The 12,844-nt window shown below is 29.7% G+C and overlaps 1 protein-coding gene across 7 annotated transcripts in view; it reads right to left on the bottom strand.

Moving 5' to 3' along the window:
* Positions 1-4,891: 4,891 nt before the first annotated feature.
* The window catches only part of LOC148622325 (CREB-regulated transcription coactivator 1-like), a 33,885-nt gene continuing 25,932 nt past the window's right edge, over positions 4,892-12,844 (bottom strand). For 4 of the 7 annotated variants that reach the window (XM_088572152.1, XM_088572153.1, XM_088572147.1 and 1 more), the window contains 4 exons: positions 10,718-10,921; positions 9,148-9,388; positions 7,801-7,914; positions 4,892-6,394 (listed from right to left, as the gene is read on the bottom strand). In XM_088572152.1, the coding sequence (XP_088428278.1) occupies positions 6,174-6,394; positions 7,801-7,914; positions 9,148-9,388; positions 10,718-10,921 (780 nt within the window). In that variant the 3' untranslated portion in view covers positions 4,892-6,173. The remainder of the gene's footprint in view (positions 6,395-7,800; positions 7,915-9,147; positions 9,389-10,717; positions 10,922-12,844) is intronic. The other 3 variants (XM_088572154.1, XM_088572149.1, XM_088572151.1) reach the window with 1 other exon arrangement.

Below are 12,844 nucleotides of genomic sequence, written 5' to 3'. Positions count from 1 at the left end.
TTATTTTTTTTGCTGCCTTTATTTTCTTTTCATTTATATTTATATACTTTTCAACAGCGCTTGTATCAACATCAGCACATATACCAGGTATACATGTACAAAAAAACTGGAAATTTATCTTTCAATTCTACAAGAGATTCCAGCTTTACTCAACAGATTGAGCACTAAATTAGCTCAGATATGCAAACAGAAAAAAATAATAAAGGCTTTGGAGATCTTTTAAAAATTTCATAAAAAACTGTTGTACATGTATCCCTCAGTAGGAGGATTTTTTTATAAATTGGCAACAGGTCATATATATCAGGAATTTTTATTTCGGACATGGACAACAAACATTTCCTGTTTATTTATGACCTTACACAACTCTGAGTTGGGCTGCAGTATATCGCTAATGGGCATTACCTTACACAATTCTGAGTTGGGCAGCAGTGTATCACTAGTGGGCATTACCTTACACAACTCAAAGAGTTGGGCTGCAGTGTATCACATTGGACATTACCTTAAAAATTTCTTGTTTTTTTTTCTTTAGAATATCTGTTGTTGCTTCAAAGCTTGGTCTTATAATTGAATTTATTTTTCTTAACAGCACATGTAGAGATTTATTTTTTCATTTCAGTACCTATGAATATATATGACAAAATCAAGTTCTCAAGACAAAGAAAAAAAATCTGTTTCTCTGCTAACATTAGTTAAAAAACTAGGGCTGATAGGTAGGCAAAATTTTTATTTTTCCAAAAGTTCTAAACTGGTTTGTTTTTAAACTTATTCAGACTTTAAGATACAAAAAAAAATATGGTCAGTAGGATTGGCAGAAAAATAAGTAATTTTTATCAGGCCTAAAAGAGCTTAGTAATAAGACGTGAAAGCAGTGTAGTATGACTATAATATTTCATTAAAATTTGAATAATTTTCTGAGAAAGGTAGTTTCATTTGATTCTGACAGCCATGTGGCCAAATATTTAGTAAAACACAGTGTAAGTACATATTTATTTTCAGTTTACCGAATGTCTTGATTCCTGGACAACGGTCATGTGACAAAACAGATGACAACAGTGATGAATCCCTCGTGACAACGGTGATAAGCCAGTTCTAAAAAAGTTGGACATATAAAAGATGTATTTACATAGTTGATGACAGCTAGATACATAGGAGGAACTTCAGTAAAGCAGTGATCATTATCATAACACAATAAGTGTATACATGTTTTACTAATTACTAAGGATTCAATTCTGCCAAATACTGTAAGGTTAAATAAATAGATATTATCTTAAAACTGTAACATTAAAATGCAATCTATAAGTTCTTACATTATCACCAAATAATTAGATTTTAATAAAGAAATAAAGATAAAACAAATACAACATACATTTTGATTTCAAAATTTCAAAAAGATAAATTCCTGAAACAGTGAATGAAAACGGCAGAAATCAACAAGTTATGCAAACAAAAAAAGTAATGTTTGGCTACACATATAAAGGGTTTCAACAAAAATATCTACAAAAATATTAAAAATTATCTTTAAATGTCAAATTTTCTTCTAGCTCTTTCCAGATCTTGACAAATTTTCCCATCAGAAAGTTTGGAAAGATGTCATAGCCCGAGATATAATATAGATTAACATTACTTATAAAAAACTGAGCAACTTTGGGTAATATACAGTTAACCCCTTACTGATCAAGAAGTCAGAGTAATTGCACTGTTGCAATATTAGTATTGATGAAATACCATCTCTTGTAATGTCAGATTCAAAAACTTCAATTCAATCACAGCTTTTGCTTACATTTTCAACTATAATATCTATAATCTATAATGAAAAAGTATCAAGACAAATAACTAGATGAAATGTAAAAATAGATTTTAAAATAGAAATGTAAACTGCATAAGAAATACTTATGCAGCCAATTTTCCTTTTCCAAGGATATAATATAATACCCTTCTCAAAATATATTTTATGTCATTTTCCCCTCCCAAGGCTAATTCAAAAGCAAATCATAGAAATGCAAAAAGAAAGCAGTAAAACTGTAGCACAGAAAAGGTTGATATTAAAACAATGTCTCAAAAACAGAAAAGTATAAACAATTATCAGTCTGAGAAAAGATTTAGCAGAGGAAACTAACTATCAACTATTTAAAGTAAATGCCATCACTCAATGCAGAATCGCTCACTAAGACAACTAGGACACAATAGAGGGACAATCAATGATGAAATGGTATTCAGCATCACCATAAATGAGCAATATGGAAAAATACATGATGAATATGACAAATGTAATATCATGATAATAACTTTACATATTTTACACATTAGATGAAAAAATAAACAACTTATGAAAAAGACACAAATTCAGAATTTTTATTTGGATACATACAGACACCATGTCAGACTTTCAGGAATGATAAATGTGATTACAAATGGAGATTTCATGCATGCAATATGCCCTAATGTCGTAACAAAGTTCTATAAAACTTGTTAACAACAAACATAGCACTATCTGTACCGACTAACCTGACTGAAGTCAAATGCAAAATTTAAAAACAAATTTTCACAGGCATTTCTACAGCACAAACTGTTCAAAAATATCATAACAATGACATTATATCAACAGTGTGTTGTTTATTTTGTTTGAATACTGATTATAATACTGTGTTTGATTTCAACTATCAGTAATTTACTCAAGATTTTGACAGGGCAAAATGATAATCTCTGTCAAGTCAATTTTTTTAGAAATTTATAAAAATTCAGTAACACTTCTTATAACCTTTTTTTAAAACAATTTTAGTTTTTCCTAACAAATTAACAGTAAGTACAAAGCATTTTAAGAATATGGTACTGGTAACATTACATTAATATCAAGAGAAAAATAGGTCTTTAAAAATTAAAACATATAAACAATATTAGCACAACTGGTCATGTGACTAGAAAAGATTTATACAGTGTTTGTAATGGGTAATGGCATGGTCATGCCTAGTACATAAGGACAAATTCTGACACGAACGAATAACAAATTCTCTTTAAAGATACCTTTACACTTGCATACTGATATTGTAACACAGTAAGAAATAAACATCTTCTTCAAAAGCAACCACACGGAACAAAGGAAAGTAGGAGTTGTACATTTCCTTGAAAGAAATCAACCAGAAATAACGAGTTACCTCCTCTTGGTCTGTAGTACTCAACAGTAAAATTTAATTATATCAACCATTGCCTTATAAACTTCCACAATACTAAAAAAATTAATAATAAAAACTTAGAGCAACGTTTTGCTCATGAAGAAGATCAAGTCATTATATTAACTCTTAATCAACATACATACATTACAATGCTGTGGCTGCCAATCTAATCCATAAGTACATGTAACAATTGTACAATGGTCTACACAGAATTCATATGCAGAAGTATATGGCCATTCATCAGTTAAATATTACAAGTTCTAAATACTGTGAAAGTGTAATTGTTCATGGGGTATATAAGCTCAAGGCGTTTTTTTTGGTGGTTTAATGATTGAAAGTAGACATTATATCTTAGAATTTCCATTTAAAACCACAATACTTCACTGAAATCCACACATTCAGAAGAACCCATGAAATATATACCCTATAATACAGGTGTTAATTTCACAAAAAGTTATTAGTGTGAAGTTTATTGTTAGTAATAACATTGTGACTTTCTATCAATCAATTTCCACTTCAAGCATTTTATGAAATTAACTGGCGAACCTTCACAGTATGACGTTTGATTCACTTGGTGAATACTACAGAAAACTTTAATAATGAATGCCATTAAGTATCACAACCATCAGTTTTACAAAGGGCTGCACTGTTCCTTTAATTTCTTCTCACCATAAATATGTATTTGCATTTATAATGACAAATACACAAAATTGTAATTCTCTCTGGAATATTTGTTATCAATTAAGATAAATCTTCAACAATAAAGGCAATCATGAGTATACAGTAACCAGAACACCTTTTTTAGTCTGTAAAAAGAAATCTTATCTATTGTAAACATTTACTTCTTTAAACAATTTATTTGGTAAGAACTAAATTCTTCCACTACATATTAACTAGTATAAATTATTTTTTGTGACAATGTTAGAAATAGTAAAAGTAAATAACTTTACCAGAAATCGGAGTTACATTTTACACGAAAAAAATACTTCAATGTTATCATTATCAAATTGTAAAATTTGCATTTTCATCACTTAAGCAACAACCTATTTATAAGCAAGGAAGGAGCCTGGGGTTTCATTATTTTCTTCTGTTTTACCTTTTTGACAAAAAAAATTACACAAAATGGACAGAAAAAACTATGACTCAATATTTTTATCCAATTATTTGACGATAAAGATTTTCAAATACAATTTTTATCTCTGGTTGCTACCAAAAAAATAATTTATTTGAATTAAAGGGAAAAAAATATCTTTGAACACAATATTTAAAGATTCCAAGATGAGAAAATGGTCTGTGCCCTACCAGGTACATGAATTTTATGAAAAGCATGTGATCATGCTTAATTTGACTGAATTTTGTTGGTTGGGTAGAATCAAATGATTTTCATTTATACAATTTAATTTTATGATACTTTGAATAAAATGTAACATACTTATTTCAATCTAAACAGGAACAAACAAAAAAATATCTTTGGAATAGGTTAGTCCCTGCTTTATGTATTTTGATTTCATCTAGCAATATGATACATATAAGTAATCAACAAAACTGATTATCTAATCATTTCTGTTAATCCCCACAAAGCAGTTGAACTATAAGAGAATCATATAAAAACCATTTAACATTTCTAAGAAAGCATTTTCCTTAGCTCTCAGCAAGACTTTCTTATACCTAGTACGATTTAAAAATTCAAGATTGCCTCTCCAATAAATAACGAATAGCACTTAAAATTAAAAAAAAGCTTCTTTATTTATTTCATGTGAAAAAAAAACAGACACTACATAAAAAACCCAACTTCTATACCATAACTACACTTATCCTTGCAACCACAGAAATAACATGGAAATTATCACGTTCATAATTTCTAGCTATCTACGGCAAACAAACCACATATAAACTTTTTTCAAAACAATAACAGATAACAGATAATACTTAACAAATAGTACTTAGTCAAGCTGTTGTTCTCTGGAGACAAACCAACTTCATTCTTTCCCACATCAAATATTGTTTAACCGGGATCATTCAATAATCAATAAATAACTAATCAAACAACATTTTACAGCACTAACAAATTAAGAAAATTCTTAAGAAATTCATTCAAATCATCAAAAAAAAAAAAACAAACAAACAAACAAACCAAAAAACCTTTATCTATGGCAATTAACTTTATATAATGGTTAGACAGAACTCATAAACTGAAAGCAGTGTAGGCTGAATGTAGCATCTTCCAAATACAAAATTGTACATTTCTATAAGAAATGTAAATTTTTTCATTGAAAGTTTAAATGGCCAAACAAAATCCAAAATATTTACTTGTAACAAAAAAAATGCAATGAATACAGAACCTGAAGATATTGAGACATCAGAAAAAGTGACAAAAATTTAAAAAAAAAGTCCCAAGCCCCCATTATTTTAATCAACCCTGCAACTTATTACTAACAGTATCATTTCGTTAAAATATAATTTCTATGAACCAAAGGACTATGTTTAAGTTAATTAATGTAATTTAGCAAAAAAATAATTGAGGTAATTCAATGTTTTTTGGGGTTTTTTTTTGTTGATTTTTTTTTGTCAGTTCCCCTACCATGACAGATCAAGAAGAGAAGGGAAACATCTAAAGGAACAGCGCTTTTCAATATGGTACCTCAAATAGTCACCCAACAAGTGCCACAAAAATTGTAATTAGTCTTGTACAAGGTATCAAAAATTTCAGTGCAAGAATATTAGATCTTTCTTATTATTTTCAAATGTGAAATTTAGCACCTATGGAAAAATAAAAGGATAATTTTTAACAAACACTTCAAACGGGAACAAGTTTGGAAACGTCAATGTTCATTGTCAATGTAAAAACTTCATTGTTAACACCCTGTGAGGTGCCAAACTCAATTATATATGGGTGGTAAAAGAAGGAAGTTGGTTTATTTATTGTACAAGGGATGGAATGTCAAAAGCTTTCAGATCACCACATATAAATAAAAAGGTTGTTTTTCCTTGGTCAACAAATGATTATAATCTGTCCAATTTAAATGATTCTTCAGTAGCAGGATCAGTTAAATTATTAGTTGGATCCGATAGCAGCTGTAATTCTTGTAAATCTAAGGGATCAAGTCCAGCTTTTAAAACTTCCACAGAAGGGAAAAGGTCAGTGTCAAAGCCCTCAGGCATTCCTGTAATAGCATTTCCTAATTCTTTAGCAAAATCTTGCTGTTTTACTGGATCATCAGCACCTGGAAAATCATAAAAATGAGTAGTATTGTACAACAAGCTGAAAATTCTGTTCCAAGGAAAGGATTATTTTTACAAGTGAGGCATAAAACTTCTTCATTTTGAAAAAAAAGGTGAGGATTAGCATACATTACTTTTTAACCGAAATTGAAGCATGACTTAATTTTTTGTTCATGAAGCTGTAAAGAAATTCATGCTAAAGAGATGGCCTAAACAGAGACATGACCAAAATGCTTCTGAAATAAGCATGTGCACAATATAACACATTCTTTGTCAAGGTTTTGTATGCAAGTACTTCAGTTAGTTCATTACTATTAAATAAAATATACAAACCATGCAGACATCCAAAATGTTTTGAAATATTATGGCCCATAAATTTTCAAAAAAATTCAAATAGCATGAAGTGAAGTAGTACCTAGCTTTGCAAAATGAAGAAGTCTGCTGCTTATACATGTATATGGTATGATCAGACTGTAATAGTTAAAATATCACTTTAAATTAAATGGCTCAATGAGTATAAAATACAGTTAGTGAAACATTTAATTCAACTTTCCTATAACTAGCACAATTGTTTCAAAAATAATTTTTAACATATTTACAACTGTGATTTCTCTTTTGTACTGTCTATTCTTTAAAAAAAAAATGGTGTTCAACTATAAAAAGTTGAGTGTCCACAGTCATCAAGGGATTCTTTAAAATTCTGCCATTTCTACTTAGTTATTTGCTCATGTGTATATGATTTTCAAATCTGTTGGAAATGTAATTTGATTTGTTGTAGAAAGCAGTTTATTTTTTAATTGTAAGTAAAAGTGACTGCATAAGCTTTAGTTAGCAAAAGAAATCAAAAAGCTGTTACATATTTAGCCAAATTGACATTTTAATGTTAATTTTTTTCCTTCTTTTACTATGGGGTTGGGAAGTAAATGTTTTTGAGGTAAGGGCATCACTGAATTTCAATAAAAGATAACTGGTTATGAAATTGAAACAGAATATGTATACAACTTGAAAAGGAAAATCATTCAAAGGTAAAATTCAATGTTATAAAGCATATAAAATGCAAAAGTATAAAATTGAAATCAAGCAGTGAAAACTCCATGCTTCTGAGGATAGAAATGATGAGAAAGATGGAAAATAAGCAAAAAACCACATGTCCAGCAAGTCAGTAACAGAATAAAGGTTCAAGTAACATAAGATACCCAATGCAATTTATATCCAACACAAGATAAGTCAAAGTACAAAGATAGACCTAACATTCATCCAATCACTATACAGTTGCAAGTTTCTCGGAAGAATAATTAATCATACTAGTATGGCAAAATAATTTTTATACATAATTCTAATTTGCTTCACTACAGATAAAATAAGTAAAATAAGCAATAACCACAACATTTTTGCTTTGTTTGTGTACCTTGTTTTTGAGACTGTACCCAAATGCCTTGTTCACCAATAATAAACCCACCGTCAAACATTGCATTGGTGGATATATCATCTAAACTCACTTCTTCATTGCCACTTCTGTGGTCTGTTTGAAATGATATTTTACATCAATATATGATCTAGACTTATCCCAAAAAATCCAACATACATTTGTAAAAGAGAAAAGGGTAATTCGGTCATTAATTCATTTTTTTTTGTTTTTTTTTTGTTTCTAGAAAATTGAAAAAGACATCTATTTTCTTATGAAAAAATGAGATTTATGGTCAACAATCTAGAATTAAGGGCCATTTAACAGAAATGATCATTCAGTAAAAATATAATAATGGTAAAATCTAGAGGGATGGAAGTGGATTTCTGTTTTAAAGCACACGAAATCAGTCTTGATTAAATCAATGGTATACAATAAACAGGGCCAAGTTTCATTAACAATCACAAAATAGAGGTTTTCCTCAAATCCCTTCTCTCCTCACATTTCAACCAATTGGATAACTTAAAATTGGAGATTTGAGGAAAGGAAAAACTCAGGGATCTGAAAAAATTCTCAATTTCAGATTTTTTATGAAACCAAGGCCTGGTTCCCTGTGGAAACTTAATCAGAACAGCTTGTGTTATAATTGTATTGAATTATCACAGTTCAAATGATTATTACTATCAATCTTATCACATTTTCTCAATGAAGAACTGTTTTGAATGCCTATTATTTCATCACAACTATTTTAGCTTGAGTCTTAGCTGTGAAAGCCATGTAATATGGGTACAAAATAATGTCTACGTATTTAGTTCCTAATGAGAAAGAAAACAGAATTTTTTCTTGCATGTAATGGTGTATACAGAACAAACGTTAGAATAATTTCAATTAAAAATGATAATGAAACAACAATATTAGGAGAAATTTCATACATAGTAGCTTAAGCCAAAATAAATTAATTCTGTGTCTCCAGTTTTCCTAGTTTACCTCTGTTTCCAGCACCGACGCTTAACATTTTATTGCAGATTGGAAAAAAACTAATTTTTTTTTGTTCTGGTTACAATTTCTTAACAAATAAAAAAAAAAAAAAAAGATTTTGCAAAATAAAGTGTTTTACCAAACTACCTACTCTACCTGATTTTTTTTTACATGAAATAGAAATAGGAAACACACAAATATTTTTTTGACCTTAAAAACAGTTGCTCATATGAAGAACTTTATCTTCAGTTTAAACTTTTTATATTTTTTTCCCCATAAAACACTGAGGAACTTTTGAATGAGATTTGAGAAATTGGTACAAACACTACTACATAGTCTACTGACAACTATTGTTAAACTGATGCAACATACCTGTGAAAATAATTTCTGGTATTTTGTCATTGGTTGGCTGATGGTGATGATGGTTTGTCATTTGAGCAGGTAACCTCCGAGAAGAGTTCATATTATTTAAGTCTATTTGATGAGGGTGAAAATAGCCTGGTGGTTGTTGCTGCGGTAACCCCATAGCCTGTGACATGATGATAGAATTTTGTGAAATGCCATTCTGTTGTAATGACGATGTTTCTACAGTACTGTAATGGTTATCATGTGACTGAAAAAAAAATAAACAGTTACATGCAAGAAGGAAATAGAAGTTAATCAAAACGTCAATACCAAAATACTGGAAAAATCTCATTAAAATAATGTACTTTTTAATTTAGAAATATCATGCTTTGTATTGACCACAAGCAACTAATTCTGAAAAATTTTGGATGAGAATCTAGAAATTTTTTAGATGATGGCCTGATGGTGCCATGATTTCATGAGTTATTTTTTTCTTGCCTTTTGTTATCATACTAACCCAATTACTTTGCTATGATTAAACACCCAGAAAGGGTGATTTTTACAAATTAATTTTTATCCATTTTCTAAAATACAAAATAATTTCAATTTCAATAATACATAGTTTTTCAGTGTCATTCAGCCACATCTTTTACACTTGCTTTTAATTCATATTGTCAAGTGTTCATAACTTATACAGTAGAAAAGAGCTTGTTTTTCTTGAAAACTCAACTGAGTAAGTAATTGGGCAATGTAACTGCTGATTGATCAGAGAATTTGTATTTCCAAGAAACATCATTATGACATATTAGTTCTTGACACATTTAACCTGAAAATTGGCCTGTTAAGATTTAAAAAAAAACATGACAACTGTTTAAGTAACCCACAATTAGCATAACAACTAAGAACAGATGACATTTCTAGTAGATAAAATCATTACCATTTCTAAGTCACATGATGTGAATAATAACTCAAAATGTATCTATATATAGACATACTAACATGAAATGACAATAGCCTCAGGGAATTACAGAATAGAACTTGATACAAAAATGTACTTGCAAATAAATCTTGAAGACTAGAAGAAAAAATTATATACTACACTTGCTATTTTTAGAAATTTTGAACTTAAAATCATTGATTAGTTAGCTAAAAGATTTGATAAAACTTTGTGGTTAGTTAAAAACATGTTTTAATCATATGGAGTCTAATCATAAACATTTACAGACTGCTCTGAATAGGTGTGTCAGGTGACATGTCGATCCACTAAGTAACATGAAAGGTATACAGAAACCTTAAAATGGGGGATAAAACAAATTTTATTCGTATGAAAATGATTTTATAGCATGAGCCATAATTATATTTCCAATGTAAATGATTGGTATTTTTGTATTTAATGGGAATACCACTAATGATTACTTCAATATGGTTTTCTATGGGAACTATACCATTTCATACAATTCTGCAGTCTTACTTGCATGGGGACTTTACCATTTTATACTTTCCTGAGGAGTTCATCCTTTTATACATTTCTAAGGTCTTACTTGCAACTGGACCACTTCATACTATCCTGAAACTTTTCCCTAACCAATGGACCTACCATGTTAAATTGTTCAAACTGATGCTGTAATGCATTTGTTTGTTGTTGCTGCTGAAGGAAATTGTCTGTAAATGGTGAATTACTATTCCATGATGGCGTTAAACCGGGTGATTGGGATGGTGAATATGAGGTTTGAGACCGTGGCGATGTTGGAGATTGGCAGTTCGAATCAGATACACTGTTCCTATAGTGAGATAATGATGGCTGAAATAGAAGAAAGAAACATTACATGAAGTCAAGGCTAAGCATGCCAATAACTATAATTTTGTTGCATATTTTTTATACAGAAGCAATGTATTGTTTCAGCATAATGGTAAATTTTGCCACCTGAAATTTCATTCAACAACTCACCACCAAAAGAAACATTTCTGGACCATCAGAAGTATTCTTTTTGAGAAATGCAACTTGCTTTTATCATGAATTTCAGAGCCAGATTGAAAATAACTAATACTATTCATATATAGTACTTAGATTTTGTGAAAATAAATTTCTTTTCAATATTTCAATACAATCTTTAATAAAGATCTCCAATTCTAAACAAAAAAATTGTACTTCATTCTCAATATCATTATAATTATTAGGTGTATGACACAAGTGCATTTGCTTCATCTAACTAAATGTAATAGATGTGTTGATAAAGTGATAAATATATGTAATCTGAAAGTAAATAAGTCCATAGGTGAGAAAACTAATTATTCTTCCAACCTACAATGAAATGTGCAACATGGTGCAGCTTGGTACAACAACAAAGGTAGAAACCCACAATTGTATGGATAAATAAGGAAACAACAATAATGAATTCAGCCTGTTATTTTAAATGTTCAACACAGTAAATGTGAACATGAGCAAAGAAATTAAAAATAATTGAAACTTAACTTTTACCTATTCGCCCAATATCTAATGTCCAAATATATAGTAAGATTCTGCAAATCAAAGAACAAAGAAAATGCAAGTTATTGGCCCCTACTGCCTCCATACACAGAGATGTGAACAGCCAAAAACAAAATCAAAGAGTAAAATCCAGATTTGAAAAAGCTAAATTCCACTTAAATACAAAAGAAAATGATTGTTTTCTTTGTTAAAACACCCCAAAATGCTTCCTTATAGCCCTCTTTAAGTACCTAGATCCTATTTGGAAAAGGACCTTAACCCCCAAAACCCATACTAACTTTCCTTGGTGGTAGAGATCCTTGCAGTACAATTTCATATATATATTTAAAAGTTTTCGTCCTGATCCCAGATTAAAAAATACTTGTTTTTGGTCCATACTAGTAAGTCTGAAAATAAAGAGCCATAATCTCTAGAATCAACCCCAACCTTCATTTTGTGTTTTAGATTCTTGTGGAACAATTTCATAAAGATTCATAAATATATCTAAAGGTTTTTGTCACAACTCCAGAAAAAATCTCTTATTTTGCCCTAATTTCTATATGGTCAGAGCCACAGCCTTTAAAATCAACCCCAACCTTCTTTTTCTGGTATGAAATGTGAAGGTACAATTTCATTGATATCTATATACTCATAACTAAATTATTGTATGGAACCTAACGTCTCAGGACAATAACATAGTCATAACATTATACAACTGCACAAGTTTTGCAGTTGTAAAAAATAGCAATGCAACATACTAAGAATTACTAAAACAAGGAATGAAACAACATCGAACTATTTTAACACAACATGGTCACAAAAACTTTCATTGTTGAAATTAAAGAAAGCTAATGTGGTGATAACCCATGCTAAATGTGTAATGGTAGAAAAAATGAGAGTAAAGCTCACTAACGATACACTCCTCATACATAATAAATAAACAAAACCATTTAATGGGAAATTGATATCATTCATTTTTGAAATTATATTCCACCATATGGCATACTTAAATAAAGCTTCTGTCAAAAAAAAAAATTAGAGGCTGAGATGAATACTGTTGGGGAAAATTTGCATTCAAACCATTCATTCAAAATATAAACAAAGACATCAAACAGGAAGTTAATTCTAATGGAGTCTGAAATAGAATCCCATGATATGAAATACTTTTATGAAGCTTCTGTCTAAATATTTAAAATCCGTGATAAATAGTTGCATAGTAAAATGTGAGTAAAGATATAAAAGGTTGAATGGAGGAAT

The sequence above is a fragment of the Perna viridis genome, chromosome 3 (assembly GCF_037379345.1).
Source record: "Perna viridis isolate PV_CMFRI_1.1 ecotype Kerala chromosome 3, ASM3737934v1, whole genome shotgun sequence".
Classification (NCBI taxonomy): domain Eukaryota; kingdom Metazoa; phylum Mollusca; class Bivalvia; order Mytilida; family Mytilidae; genus Perna; species Perna viridis.
This window is presented reverse-complemented; position numbering and strand designations above follow the sequence as displayed.